The following is a 16,303-nucleotide window of genomic DNA, read 5'->3' on the forward strand; positions in this document are numbered from 1 at the left end:
TAATTCACAATAAAAAATGGTTGGCTCATTAGGAAGACATAAAGTGTTAAATGTGTCTGTACCTAATATATAAGGCTTCAAAGTACATGAAGCAAAATCTGACAACTAAAGAGAAGTATAGACAAATCTGTAATCATGGTTGGAGATTTTAACACTCTTTTCTAATTTCTTTTTTAATTTCTAATCTCCCTTCAAGAAAGAATTTGCTCATCAACCCTGAGGAGTACAGTTAGCTGATAGCTTCCTGCTATAGCACGTTCAAGATCCATAACAGCTTTCAAACCAAGACCATACACGCTCTTTCTAGGCAGCCCCTAGTCAGTGAGCCTGATGAGCACGGTGCACATACCAGGGCCTGGCCATTTCTGCCCATTGTGGGACCCCTCTAACAATCCGTATTTATACTGAGCTTCCTCTTGGGTTGGCTGGGACTGTCAGAGCTACATCTGCGTCCTCTTTCCTTTCACAGGCATCATGTCTACCTCGCGGTCTGAAGGGTATTCTTACCCAGTCTTGCTTTGTGCCTCTTTATCTTTCACAAGCACCACCTATCTTCCAATAAACCTCTTGCTCTCCTTACTCCATCTCAGCGTTAACTGAGGACTAAACTGACACAAAACTGACCTATGAGGAAATAGAAAATCTGAATACCCACATCTGTTAAAGAAGTTGAATTCATTTTCAAAAGCCTTTACACAATGAAAATAGGTTACAATGGTGAATTTAATTATACATATGCAGAAGAAATACCAAATCTGCACATATGGTTTCAGAAAATAGAGGTAGAGGGGAAAAGTCCTCAGTCATGTTATGAGGCCTATGAGGCCAGTATCACTCTGATACCAAAACCTGACAAAGCCAATGCAGGAAATAAAAATTAATCAACAGAGGTGCAAAACGTATGAACAAATATAATCAAGCAATGTATAAAAAATATTTGTGGGGCTTCCCTGGTGGCGCAGTGGTTGCGAGTCCGCCTGCCGATGCAGGGGACACGGGTTCGTGCCCCGGTCCGGGAGGATCCCACATGCCGCGGAGCGGCTGGGCCCGTGAGCCATGGCCGCTGAGCCTGCGCGTCCGGAGCCTGTGCTCCGCAACGAGAGAGGCCACAACAGTGAGAGGCCCGCGTACCGCAAAAAAAAAAAAAAAGATTTGTGGCCTGTAAAGATGTAAAGATTTATCTCAAAAATAGTTTAACATCTGAAAAATCAGTCACTGTGATTTAGTATTTAGCAAAATAAAGGAGAAAACTTAAAGAGAAAAAGCATCTTTACAGATACAGAAAGTAGATAATAGATACAGAAAAAGCATTTCATAGCGTCCAACAGTCATTCATAAAAATTCTCAGCAATCGAGGAATAGAGGGAACTTCCTCAACCTGATAAAGACTATCTGCAAAAAAAAAAAAGCGTTATACTTAATGTTGGAAGACTGAATCCCCACCCCTCCCAATAAAGATTGAGAATAAGGCAAATATGTAGCACTTCTATTCAACCTTGTATTGTAGTTTTTAGCCATAGCAATAAGTCAAGAGAGAGTTAAAAGACATAATGATCAGAGAGGAAGAAGTAAAACCAACTCTATTCGTAGAGGACATGATTGACTATGTAGAAAATCCTAGGGAATCTATAAAGAAACTGCTAGATCTCATAGCTGAATTTAGCAAAGTTTCAGGATATAACATGAGTATATAAAAGTGACATATTTTTATACCTTAATAGCAAACAACTGGAAAATGAAATTTTATAATTTCCATTTACAAAGTGTCAAAAATCATAAAATTCTTAGGAATAAATTTAACAAGAGACATCAGTATCTGTTCACTGAAAAAAAAATATATTGCTGAAAGAAATTAAAGAAGACCTAAATAAGTGGAGAATATACCATTTCATGGATTGGAAGACACAATATACTTAAGATAGCAATTCTCTCCAAATTAGGTTCAGTGAAATACAATCTTTTAAAAAGTAATTACGAGCCAATCCTAAAAACTTAAAGGAAATGTACTGGACCTAGAAGAGCTAAAATGGTCTTGAAAAACTCATAAAAATCAGTAAAGTTGGAAGATTTCATTAACTGACTTCAAGGCTTCCTGTAAAGTTAGTTATTAACACAATATGATATTGGTGTAAGAGGATAGACAGATCCATGGAATAGAATAGAGTCCAAAATTGATCCACAGTTAAATTTTCAACAAAGGAGCCAAGAGAATATATGCTGACGTAAGAAATGCTGTGATTCTAAAGGGTAAGGGAATGTCTGAAGGGCAACAGAAATCCATACATTTCAGTGTATATAAGTTTTACCAGAAACAAAATAAAATACTAGGGAAAACTCAAAGGGCAGGGTAGAACTATATTCATTAATTCTGGCAATTAGGGATATATTCAGTATGATTTATTAATATCTTTGAAACTGGTCTTTATTTTCATCTTTTCTCTGCTTCTCTTTTGAGCATGACACCCAGTGGAGACATTTGGAAGCACTATTCTTTTATAAAATTAGCAGCATAAAATTTAAATGCTTTGAGATTGGCTGAATTTTGTTGGAAAGAAGAGGGTCTCTACTGAATTGATGAGAAATATTTATTTGAATCATTCCAGCACACATGGTGTGTTGGCTGTGACATGGCTGTCAACCAGCATGTAAAGTTTGCAGTCGGCTTAATTTGTGTCAGTCAGTGCTGCAAAATCTTTAGCTTGGCACCTTCTAAAAAAAATAAACCAAACAAATAAAAATGCTCCCCGCAGGTGCCATGTGGTTGCTTTATATTTGTCGTCCTTTTAGCCTTGATCTTCTGCACCCAGCACTGATTTCAGAGACAGGACCCTGGCTCCTGCCTTCCCTCTTGGAGCCTGAGTCACTCCTCTAGCAGTGAAATAAGCATCTGTGTCAGGGTTCAAGAAGAGCTTTTATAGCTGCCTCATTTGAAATGAGATGATTGAGTCCGTTGATTTGGAAGGTGATACAGTTTTAGCATGGCTCTCCTTTTCTTGCAACTAAGGATTTGAAGTTGAATTTTGAAAAAATTCTCCCTCATGTAAACCTAGTATGCCATCCAGCAACCAGTTATAATGAATTATATATGTCATATATATACTATATGTATAATATAGTATATATGCATATTATATATTTTATAATATATAACATAACATATAAACAGTATATCTAATAACATTTATATCTATATATTTATAAGATACATATATATGATTATATATAATAGATGTCTAATAACATTATATCCATAGAGTATATAGTTATATATTTAAATATATTAAATGTAATTAGATAATATTTATATAAATATAAATTATATAACATTTATATAAAACATTAGATGGACCAAGAGAGCTCTCCTTCTCCAGGGCACCTTGGTGTGATGTGAAGAAGCTTCTCTCATTTGTCAGTCGTTCACGTTAATGGGTTATCACAAAGCACAGAAAGCCCTAGCTGCACTCTCAGAAATGGTGCTCCAACTCCTTAACAACCTTGGGGAGTTAAATCCTGGTCCCAAGAGCAGCTTGGAGGTTTGGAAACCAAACAATACTCTTTCCCTTTTTCTTCATCTTTTTCCCAGGTCCTTGCAGCCTGTCTGAGGAGCCTGTAGGCAGAGCTCTGGAACACTTGAGGGACAATCCCCAGATGTTACTAAGGCCATTTGGATTATGAGTCCATTGAGCAAGGAGCAGAGTCATTTTGCATTCAGATAATTAGACAGCATAAATACAATTTATCTTTTGCTTTTAAAGCAGTTAATGAAGACGAATATCATCTCTAGTCCCAGCTACAGGGAATATAAAGAAGAGTTTGATTTCAGCAGCATGTTACTCCTTTTTCACTGCCCGTTCCATTGCTTGTTCTTTTAGTGACAATACTGAGGCAGTATTTTTGCACTGTGTGGAGGTCACAAATGCCATCCTCCAATGTCTTATAGATGGGCATCTTATAGCAGTTGAGGTCTTTTAGCGTGCCAGGTGTAAACAGATGTCAGCCATTCGTTATCACTTGGTGGTTGTTTTTTCCTTTTTATAAGTAAAAAAATTGCTAATATGGTTTATCACTAATAATATAATAAAATAATAAATTAGCTAATATTGTTTACTAATAATTCTATACATTATTATGTAATAATATTTTCACAGTAATTCTAATGCCTACATAATCTGTTAATAAATCTTACTAATTGCTTTTATTTCCTGGCTCTCTTATTTTCCTGAGGCAATTTCCTGCCTTTTTTTTTTTTTTTGCAAGCTAATATTTGGATTTTCTTAGGACTCATTGTCTGTAGAAAGAGCCATTCTGGAATTTTTATATAACCTTTCTTGCTAGTATTTTTAATCCATTTTCCGCCTATCTTTCTGCTTTTTTTTTTGTTTTCTTAAAATAAGCTTGAGTTTTCTGGTTTGGAATTTCCTTTTTGGGGCATGATTCTCTGATGCCACCCTGTATGATTGGGATTGCCCGCCTGTGACTCAGAAAAGCCTTAAAAAAATATTTGCTGCTTTTCTCTCTGGCTTGAAACGTTTGGCTTTTCTTGCAATTTTTTTTTTTTTCCTCTCTCCAAGGACAGAGAATTCTTGACACAATGAAGACAGACATTTGAAAATCATGGGCTTTATGTACCTTTTTAAAATACCACTTTGCATAATGATAATAACTGACATTCACATACTGCCTTCCATGTGCTATACAGTGCTTAGAGGGCTCTAAGTATGGTAGCTCCTTTCATTTCCCCAGCAATCCTCTGAGTTAGGTATCACCACCACCACCAGCATCACTGTCGTCCTCATTTTTATAAAATGAGGAAACCGAGGCATACAATGTGTCCTTGTCCACTGAGAGCTGGAGGGTAGCCTCTGCTGTCTGACTCCAGAAACCAACCGCTTAGCCATTTCTATCAGGCGCACCTCATCCCCTCTGATCTCCGGCAGCTTGGGATCACGGTCCTTTCCTGAGAGCCACTTCCTCTTTGGTAGGTCTCTTTTCAGCATCACAGCTTCGGAGATGATGCAGAATTTTCCAGGTCTGTTATTGAGGCTGGGCTGAGAACACTAGGAAGAAGGGAAATTGTGAAGCTGTTTTAAAAGAAATATGAGGGCTTCCCTGGTGGCGCAGTGGTTGAGAGTCCGCCTGCCGATGCAGGGGACACGGCTTCGTGCCCCGGTCTGGGAGGATCCCGCTTGCCGCGGAGCGGCTGGGCCCGTGAGCCATGGCCGCTGAGCCTGCGCGTCCGGAGCCTGTGCTCCGCAACGGGAGAGGCCACAGCAGTGAGAGGCCCACGTACCGCAAAAAAAAAAAAAAAAAAAAAAAAAAAGAAATATGAGCTTGTTTCCTATTCTATTAATTGAAAATGGATGGGAAGATTCAATCTAGACACTTTATGAGACTGTAGTGTAGCAATTGTGATATATAAGAGTCTACAGATTAAGAATCTGAACAACTAATTTTATTTTTAAAAAATCAAGCATATGAATCAGTGTGGTTGTATATAGTGTGGAGATCCTGGTGGGCGTAATTCAATGTACTTGAAGAGAAAGTACTTCTCTTGAGAGTTTTGAGTTACTATTTATTATGGTGATAACTTACAGTAGAAGTGAGTTTCTGTAAAAGATTCTCAGTGTTGTTTTGAAAGCCCTAGAAATCAGGGTATTGTCTGATAAGGGTCACGGGTGGAGCTTGTTTAGAAGGCCGTTCTTTTACTTGAGCTTGCCTGATCTCTGCTTAGACTTCTAACCCACTCATGAGACCCTTCCTACAGCCTTTTGAATCACAGCAAGTCTATGGCCAGCAAACAGTTATTGTGTATAATATTCTAGAAAGATATTATATAAAGCCTATTAACTAAAGATAAAATGCTGGCCAATGTAATATAGAAATGAATATGTTTACTTACATATATATTTGTATCTATGTGTGTGTGTGTAAATGCACTCACCCAAACACACACACACACACACACACACACACACACAAATATAGACCACAAGAATCCGTTGCAAAATGCTAATACTGTTAATAGAATTATTTATAATCTTCCCTGTTGGATACCCAGAGATAATAAAAGAAGCATATTGCCCTCTTCCTAGTTTTTGTTTGCTGGGAAGCTTTTTTAAGCTATCATTTACTGAATTCTTGTATGTTACACACTTCATTAAGTGCTCTACAAGCAGCCCTGTGATGAAATAGATTTCACTATCCAGTTTTTCAGCAGAGAAGACAGAGGCTCAGGGAGATTAGGGACCTGCCCAGTACAACACAGCTCACCTGAGTGAGAGTGTGAGCCCAGCTGTGTCCCACGGAGGCCCTGGCTCCCCTCTGTGAAGCCACCTGCCTCCTGCCTATTGACTCATGTTTGCAAGGACATTGCCTGTGGCCCAGCTGCTTATCCCAGCGATCTCTTACAGTTCTGCTTGTATTCAGCTTTCTAAAGCTTTCTCACTTCTGTCTTCCCTTGTATTTAGCTCTTGGGCCCATCACCCTTATACCATCTTGTGTTTTCCAGCTTTGGAGACATGCTGTCCTTCACCCTGACGGCCTTTGTGGAGCTGATGGACCACGGAATAGTGTCCTGGGATACGTTTTCGGTGGCATTCATTAAGAAGGTAATTCAGATTGTGCTTCCCAAGGTCAAATCACTTCCTTCTTTTACAGATGTTTTTCTCTGGTTTGAGCATATTTTAGAATGGTTTCTTTTAGTTCTTTGTGTTAAAGTGTGAGTGTGGTTTTTGATAGTATTATGTATGTGGGGGTCAGGGCACCTAAATTCTGTATGAAAAATGATGTTTTCTTCCCACTGGGATCATAAGAGATTGTATAATACATGAGAACCCGTAGTCAAGTAAAATCAAGGTGACATGTTAAAATCAGAGAAGCATCTGCTGAGCCCCTGTTCTGGACTCTGCTGTTCTCAAGGTCTAAGTAGAGTTCCTGCTGTCCTTCCCAATCCTTCTCCCCTTAACCAGGTATTCAGGAAAAGGGAAAGAGGCAAAATATACTGATTATTATATGACTGGGTCTGAAGCAGGAATGTAAGAGAAGAAGGTGTGCTTGGATCCATGCCTCTTAGGCCGAGTAAGCCTGCTTACTGGTAATCTTGGTGCAATAAATGTCTCTGAGATCAACTAATTCGATTGGTTCCTACTTTCCTTAGGAGGAAACTAATGAAGGTACAGGCAAAGGTGGACCTGGTTTGGGGAGAGAGGGCAGAAGAGACCCTACCATTCCCAGCGTTGAATAGTAATAAAGACGTGTCTGCAAATTTACAATTCTGTTTCCAGTGTTCTAACCAAAAGTGAATAGCCCTGACTTTATAACTATTAAATGTAGTATTAAATCAAGAATCATTATTATTTATTAATTTGTTAACTTATTTTTCCTCTCTTTGTATTTGTATTTGTGTATCTAGATTCCTGGGAAGGGTTGTCTAAAATAAAGAATTTCAGAGTCTGTGCAAAAGCTGGAAAATCAAAGCAAAATCCAGTATGAGTCACTTGAGTCTTTAAAGACTTTTATTTTGAAATCATGGTAGAGTTATAGAAAATTTGCAAAAAAAACAGTACAGAATGTTCCATATAAGCTTCAACCAGTTTCCCTAAACATTTTGCATAATAATATATCATTATCAAAACTAGGAAATTAACAGTGGTGTAATACTGTTACCATTATTTGATTTCAGCAGTTTTTCTACCAATTTCCTTTCTCTGGTTAAGGACCAGATCCAGGATCCAAGACTGCATTTAGTTGGCGTGTCTCCCAATGTGACATTTCCTCAGTTTTTCCCTGTCTTTCATGACTTGGACAATTTTGAAGAATACTGGTCACTTATTTTGTAGAACGTCCCTCAGTCTGGGTTTTTTGATATTTCCCTCATGATTAAATTAAGGTTATGCATTTTCGGCAAGAATATTAGAGAAGTAATGTTGTGCCCTTTTCAGAGCATCACATTGGGGTATGAGATGTTAATATGCTTATTAATGGTGATGTTGACCTTGATTATGTGGATAAGGTGGTATCTTCTGGGTCTCCCCACTGTGAAGTTATCTCTTTTCTTTTTGAAGTTAGTCAGTACCTGGAGGGAGACACTGCCTTGAATTGAAGAGCATAGAAGAGCCCCTAGTCTGTTCATTGAGGGTGTTGGGAGCAGAAGCCCCACAGATTGAACGCCTTCATGATGTTGCCTATTTTTTTCAGAGGAGGGCCGATTGGGAACCCAGGGCCTTCTTGACGCACCTCTGAATCCCTTTTTCCTACGAGGGAAACAAGTAATGGGAACCACCTAGAAAACATACAAAGAAGGATGAAGCCTCTTTTTGCCTATATTTGTCAGTGGTATGAATTGCTAAAAAAAGGAGAAATGACTGTAGAAGAGAAAGCCAAGGAAATCCTGATGTGTTAGGAAGTACTTTCCTTTGGTGGTGACAGGAAATGCAAGCATTAGATTATGAATGCAGAGAAAAAATTGCTGTAACTTTTCTTTCCAAGATAAAAGTTCTAGAGAAATGGAATATTATTCAGCCGTAAAAAGAATGAAATATTGCCATTTGTAGCAACATGGATGGACCTAGAGATTATCATACTAAGTGAAGTAAATCAGACAAAGACAAATATTATATGATATCACTTATATGTGGGATCTAAAAATAGTACAAATGCACTTATTTACAAAACAGACTTACAGACATGGAAAACAAACTTATGGTTACCAAAGGGCAAAGGGGAGAGGGATAAATTAGGAGTATGGAATTAACAGATACACACTACTATATATAAAATAGATAAACAACAAGGACCTACTGTAGAGCACAGGGAACTATCTATATTCAATATCTTGTAATAACCTATAATGGAAAAGAAGCTGAAAAAGAATATATATATGTGTGTGTATATATATATATATACACACACACACACACGTATATATGTACACATACATATATAAAACTGAATCACTTCGCTGTGCTGACACTAACAGAATATTGTAAATCAACTGGACTTCAATTTAAAATAAAAGTTCTAGGGGAAGTAAGTTCAAATCTAAAAATACTGGGTTTTGCACATTTTTTATACTTAACAGAATTTTTCAGTTCATTCTGAATTTATGGCAGGCCTTTCTTTCCTACATCCAAATTGCTTAGCTTTTCTGATATTAGAGCCTCTTTTGCTATAAAAACAGTGCCGTTCTGAACGTGAATTCCTTGAAGTTATGTTATGCTTTCACCCACATTATCTCTTTTGATCCTCACAGCAAATCCTTTGCGGAACAGAGCAGTTAGTCTTTCTATTCCTGGTCAGGAGATGAGGACACAATGGCTTGGGGAGATTGAGTGAGGTTATAGAGAGCGGGGTGTCATTGGTCCCCCGGGTCAGGGCTCCCTCCCCCATCATCATGCACCTGTGTTTTAAGCGATGGAAAGAACAGCTCCTGAAGAATAGTCCTGTTGAAGCAGCGTTACCTGTTGTTCAGCCCTCCCTGACCTCACTGGTGCAGAGTTAACTGATTTCTTCTGCTCCCCATTCTCCTTGGATCTTGTATATGCCACTATCCCAGCACTTACCACATTTCTGAGGACTTCTTGTTCTTTTGACTGGCTCTCCCAAGAGACCATGAGTCCTTGGAGGGTGGAACCGTGACTTTCTTCCTGTCTCTATCCTTAGAACCCGGCATAGAGTAAGACCTTAATACGTTTCTGTGAAATGAATGAGTGAAATTTGCTTTGGAAGCATTTTTTTAAACCCTGAAACTTGAAGAAAAAAAAAAATACCGTGCCACTGTATTTAAATATATTTCAATTAAAAATTCAGTTATGAATATAAAGGAATTACAAAGCTGTCTTTCTTTAAATGATGTGAGATGTGGTTAGAGAGAATGACAATAATCTAATTTCCTAACTGCTTATGAAAACAGTTTTCATTCACTGAAATTAAATAAAAATCATATTAGATCTAAGGAAGCAGACTAGCAGTCTTGGCAGTTTAAGTTAAAAATTAAATATTTTTCAAAAGGCAGCACGTTTAATATATGCTATCCTCATTCCTAGTCATTCTGCTTCCTTTGCATTGCTACTTAAATCTCAACTCCTTATGTGAATTTAAAAAAAGTGGTCATCAGAAAATGACTTTATAATTGATAGTTTTTGTAAGGTTAACTTTTTTATTCATTAGCTGGATCAAATTCAGCACTTTGACAACCCAGGAATTGTATACAGGCAACTGTCTTTTAAATGGAGCTTTATCTAGACAAAAATCAACTAGGAAATGCGCCGACAAAAGATGCTTATCTCTGTGGTCCAGACTTGGCTTCCTATTAATGCCAAATTCATACGACTTTGGAGCAATATTTTTCCCCTGCCAGCCTTGGTCTCCTTCTCCACTATCTATTTTGTTATGTGTGAATCTAGATTCTAGTTTACAAAACTTTTTCTGTAATAAATAACATCATTTCATAAACACTTTGAAACTTGGAATCTCTTGATGCCAATATATAACATTGTTGCTTTTTAAAGACTTGGCTTCTTAGGGAGAGGGTCAGAAGGCATGGAGGGGAAAGAAATGAAAAAAAAAAAAAAAAACCTAGAACTTTCTGTGCTACCAGTTGGTTTTCCCCTAGCCAAGTATAATATCAGTGATTTTTCTTGGAAGGAAAGTTTTATACAAATGCTCTTGAAACCTTAGCTCTGCAGGAGGGCCTGGTTCACCCTGCAGTATTTTCAGTGCCTGGATAAACACTCAGCCAGTTTCAGCTTAGAGACCCAATAATTTTTTCCTCTTAAAAACTTGAGAGATTTATGGGCCTCTGCCCAGATAATTTAAAATATGGGAGCGGAGCTCCATGTTCTCCATGGATCTTTTCAGTTTTGATAACTTAGGATAATTTTAAGATCTCAATCTAAGTGATTCAAAGAAGTGTTTATGTAATTTTAATAATTTGTATCATTGATTCATGTGATGACCCATAGCTTCTAAAATGTCACCCAAATATTCCTATGTTTTATTTCGGTAGCACTTTTAAATGAGTGGAAGCACGTGGAGGTAATATATATAATTACTTGTAGTTCCTCCTACCTCTTTTTCCCTTTGATACAGACCTACTTTCAAGAAGCTGTCCTTTGATTGATTTAGGCCGGCTCACCTGTATTGACCAAAAGTACAGAAATGGAGCTGGGAAAAATTTAAAGGCGAAGGGAGTCATTATTGACTTTTGGGAAGACAAGGGAAATTAAAATTTAACCAGACTATCTTTAACCTTCTATAAGCTATACTACGATCTATAGTTTTTAAACTAGACATAGAAAATAACATTTATACAGTAACAAATTCGTCCAGGCACCAATAAGGAGCCTGTCTACAGTCATCATGTTTGCTCAATCAGCCCTGATGCCTTGGTTATTAGTACTCATTAGTTGACAATATTGGGTCATTTAGATGTCTAGTTAAAACTATTGACAAAATAAGGCAAAAGATAGAAGTTAGTTTCAAAAAACGACTAGGATCTCCTACGGAATTGTGCATAGGACTCTAGTGAGTTGTGTGCCTGCTCTCTGCCAGCTTAGTGTGTTACACAAAATTTTGTATCCTGCTTCAGGCTTGCTGAAGAGATGGGATCTATGTGTCAAGGAAGAGCTGAAGTGATGGAAAAGATTAACTTTAAACAATACCTTGAGGAAGGTAATGGATTAGTTTCGTGAGAGAGAAATATATAAAAATGGCAAATGGAAATGGAATATATATGTGGGGTACAATGTCTGAATGAAAGCAAAGACCATAGCCTGTTTTACCATCATTGTATAAGCCTGTTGGGAGCAGGTGAGAGTTAATAATTTGCAGAGAACTTTAAAACCCATTATAAGAAAGTGTGTGCTTCATACCAGGAAAACATTGAGAGTTTTGATTGAGTATTTCAAGAAAGGAAATACTGTCACAGGATATTTATGGAAGTAAAGGGTAAATTTGTATTAGAGGGAAATCTTGAATATAGAGGAAACTGAAGAAGATGCTGTCTTAGTAACCCAGGAACGAGTTGGACCGTGGGCCAGTGTCATGTATATACAACTGAACATGTATCATAGGGGAGACATTGCAAATGTGTCCACGGAAATAGAAAGTAGGGAACTAAGACTATTAATCACTAATGATTATGGCAAACTTCGAGAAAGGTGATACTTGAGAAGGCAGGAATAAGAAGTCAATGAGATTGATTTTTAGCCCATTTAATTTTAGGCTTTGTTGGAATGTCTAAGTGGAGGTATACTTTTGGATGCCAAGAATAAGCACGTAACATACTTCATAGTAAATGACTTTTTTTTTTTTTTTTTTTGTGGTATGCGGGCCTCCCACCGCTGTGGCCTCTCCCGCTGCGGAGCACAGGCTCCGGACGCGCAGGCCCAGCGGCCATGGCCCACAGGCCCAGCCGCTCCGCGGCATGCGGGATCCTCCCGGACCGGGGCACGATCCCACGTCCCCTGCTTCGGCAGGCGGACTCTCAATCACTGGGCCACCAGGGAAGCCCGTAAATGACTTTTTAATCTGTCTGTGCTAGATTATAAAGTCCTTGAATTTAAAAATCATGTGTGTTTGCTCGTCTCTTGATTTCCAGATCCTAGGTCAGTGCAAGCCTGTTTCATAGCATATGGTCAATACATATTACTTGAATGAATGCAAAGAAGGGATGAAGGCTAGAGGGTGGGGGAGGGAGGTTGACCATCAGCTTTCAGCTGGAGGATTCTCCATGGAGTCTTAAAGGTACATCCAAATTTACTAAATGGAGACAAGAAAAGGAGCATGGAAGGAGAATAGAATTAGTGCAGAGAAATAAGAGTTATTGTCAATGCACTTCTTTGTGAGTTCTTCAGTTTTCTACTAAGTGCCAAGAATTATACTGGGACAATGAAAAATGGTTGGGGTGATGCTGGTGGGGAAGTCAAAGAATTTATATTCTATTTAGAAGAGATCTAAGTTAGGTGTTAAACCATGAGCACGGTATGAGGGTCATTGGATTTGGGGGAGAGAAAGTTGGCCTTAGAGAAGGAAAGGTGGCATGATAGATATCATAGGGGAGCTGACCCATCTATGAGGATTAAGGCGAGGGCTTGGCAGGGACAGTAAACAGATTAGAGAAGTTTACTAGCTGTGAAAGGAGCTAAAGCAGTCTTTTGAGAATCTTAAAGTTCTCATACTCTTCCTGTAGTCCGTATTATAAAATAATAGCTTTTTGGAATATAAATCATAATGTTACTTTATTTCTTCATGTCATTTATTTTTCACCCCCTGAGATCCAGGTGTATCTGGAGGCACAGAGGGTATTGATATCTGTACCCCTCACCCCTACTTTCACTGGGGAGTCATTGGGCTAAAAACAGTTGAGCTGGTAACTGTCAGTTGTCATGGTCCTTTTTGCATTTTATCTTGTACAATGATGGAGAGAGGATGAGAAGGGGACCGTGAGACAGCAGAAAGGGAGAAATTAGTTTTGATGGGGGGGGAGCAGTAAGTGTCAATTTGTCATGGAACCAAATTATTTAGCTTTTAAGAAAGCAGTCATTATGATGATATAATAACAGCGTTTTAGTGCGAGTTGTCAACAGACAGTAAGAACTTTTAATGAGGCCTCTAAAATAAAACCTTCATGGTACCCATGTGTTTGGGTTACTGTGATCCATTATTCTAATGCTTATTTTACTTCCCTTTTACATTGTGATTTATTATGCTTGAGGCTTTAGTGATTAATTCCTTAGGGAATGTATTTTAGAGCTTAAACGACTATTTTAACTTTTAACACTTCTAATTTAAATGTTTTCCTGTTTGATAAATTTGAGAGAGATGAGAAGAATTTATTTTAACCATAAGGAATTGGAAGAATGGGGGAAAGAGTGTTTCACTGAGTGTTCCGTTGAATAAAAAGGAGAATAGCCAGTGAGTGAAAAGTTGCCAGTTGCATTGTGTTGACAAGTGTGATTTGTGTGAGTCCCTCAAGAATGTAACAGGAGCATAATAAGAACATAAAAGCCACAGATCGTGTGGGTGAAGGAGTAGCCTGGAAATGGAAGGGAATGGCTATTAGTATATGTTGAAATTACTGTCTCAAAGAAACACAAGAGTTCTTACAATATATGTGTTGAAATTGTCTGCCCCTGAAAGCTGAAACTCAGAAGAATCATTCCAGAAACACCAGACAAAGTAATTATTTGAAGCTGTTTCCTTTTTAAGATTGCTTATTACTGAGCTAGAGAAACAGGATATAAATAGTGGTCTGTAATAAGCTGGTGAACAATCATTGTTGACTGCATGCGTTTCTGACTATTCTTCTGTAATAGTACTGTTCCACGTACTTTTCGTCCTCGGTGTCTGGTGTTTCTTAAATGAGCTCCCGATTTACTTGATTTGCTCCCTTCTCTACTTCTTTGCTCTGCTTACCATGAGTTGTGTCCCGCTTGGGTTTTCAGATAGCAAGTTTTGTCAACAAGTCAGCCATAGACGTCTCCATCCTGCAGCGGTCCTTGGCCATTCTGGAGTCCATGGTGCTCAACAGCCATGACCTCTACCAGAAGGTGGCGCAAGAGATCACTATCGGCCAACTCATTCCCCATCTTCAAGGGTAAGCAAGATTGACTCCACCACAGTGGGAAGGGAAAATGCTTCAGGTGGACAGCCACCATAACCCCCTGGGAAAGGTTTCATATTGGTTTGACTAATACACAGAAAAAGAATCTTGATTTGGTATATAATCAAACCATGTCCCATGCTTGTCCCCCATCACACTGACATGGCACAGTTACTTGCCCCTGGGTGCTCCCCTTATTTGCTTTTGTCACTGGTCTGCCCCCAGTGCCTTGGTAGGCACTCACTTCTGATCAATGTTGGTAGATATCGGTAGAGTTTTACTTTTAATAAGACACAATAGGACAATTTGTTCTCTTAAGTTCTCAACAGTCTTTATCCTTAATCATATAAAATAGTGCTTTCTGTGATATAATGAGAATTTTCATACTTAATTAGGAATTTTTAAAGCCAGACTTCTTTCTTAGGCTCCAGGTGATTACAATGGCCTTTGATTGCTGTATTCTATAATATACGAATTTTTTAAGAGGCTTGAGCTATGAGACAGCTGCCCTAGCAGACTTCGGTCTTTGGGGATCTCTCCTTCTCTCTATGCTTAGGTAACAAGTAAGGTTGCCTCCGATGATACAAGCCTGAGAAGGAATCCCTTGTACAATGCCACTTTATCAATTAAAGTATTTGGATTGCAGGTGGCAAGAAGCATCCTGAGCTAGGACAGGGAGTTTATTGAAAGGATACTGGCGCACTTTATAGAACCGAGGAATGACTTAAGTAGCTAAGCCTTGGGAAGGACAGAAACTATGGCCTCCTTGGAGTCTTCACAACAGGCCTTTTCTCTAGCGTACTGGCTGGCAGTCACGTGACTTGGCTCCCAGTAACTGCTGCCCCTGGTCTCTCAGGTCACACTGGCAGATTTTCAAGAAGAAACCTGATTGGCCTGTTTGGGTTGGGGGTGTAGGATGGGGATGCGAGGGAGTATTCAGTAGTTCTCAATCTACCGAAAATGTTGACTGTGTTTATAATATAAACTACCAAAGTGCATTAGACGTTTCCTTCATATGGAGGGGGTATGGTGACTAGAATGTAAAATGTTAAGTAACACAGTTTATGGATTGTGGCCTCAGGGGAAATTAACATGCGCTCTAAAATGATGATTTTGTGTGAAATCTCTCTGGAAATAATACCAGTTTCACATGTCCCTGAATGTGAACTGTATCAACTTAAAAGTCTGTATCTTTTCTCTGAATCTCGAGGGCATCACTGTGCATTTATAGAGTGCTTTGCCAAGTGGAGAGTTTCTCATTTGCCAAGTGCTGTACTAAAGATTTTATACGCATTACCTCATTTTATCCTAAAGGCAGCTCCTTGAAATAGAAGTGTTTTTACCCAGTGTTACAGATGAGGAAACTGTGTAGGGACACCCTGTGAACTTGTCCAAGGCCACACAGCCGGGCTGTGGGGCACTGGGCTTAGAATTTCATCCTGCCAAAGGCTGTGTTCTAAGCTCTGCCTCTTCCTAAATTATCTCTAAATATAGCCTATAGGCCTCTGGTCCTTAGCCTTGGGTCCTTCTTATTTACTATTTACCATGCAGCTAACATTAGATCTTGGCTTTATTTGAAATTTCCGATTTCATTCCTGTGAAAAGCAAATTTGTAAACATAAAAACCTATTCTTTTGTTATTTAAAAGTTTCTGTTTGGTAGATAGCTAGTGGGAAGCAGCTGCATAGCACAGGGAGATCA

The 16,303-nt window shown here is 38.7% G+C and overlaps 1 protein-coding gene across 4 annotated transcripts in view; it reads left to right on the top strand.

The window, feature by feature from the left end:
- ELMO1 (engulfment and cell motility 1) overlaps positions 1–16,303 on the top strand; it is a 550,105-nt gene that overhangs the window by 182,348 nt on the left and 351,454 nt on the right. For all 4 annotated transcript variants that reach the window (XM_060305403.1, XM_060305401.1, XM_060305402.1 and 1 more), the window contains 2 exons: positions 6,509–6,608; positions 14,445–14,596. In XM_060305403.1, coding sequence (XP_060161386.1) covers positions 6,509–6,608; positions 14,445–14,596 — 252 coding nt within the window. The remainder of the gene's footprint in view (positions 1–6,508; positions 6,609–14,444; positions 14,597–16,303) is intronic.

Source organism: Globicephala melas, chromosome 9 (genome assembly GCF_963455315.2).
Source record: "Globicephala melas chromosome 9, mGloMel1.2, whole genome shotgun sequence".
Classification (NCBI taxonomy): Eukaryota; Metazoa; Chordata; class Mammalia; order Artiodactyla; family Delphinidae; genus Globicephala; species Globicephala melas.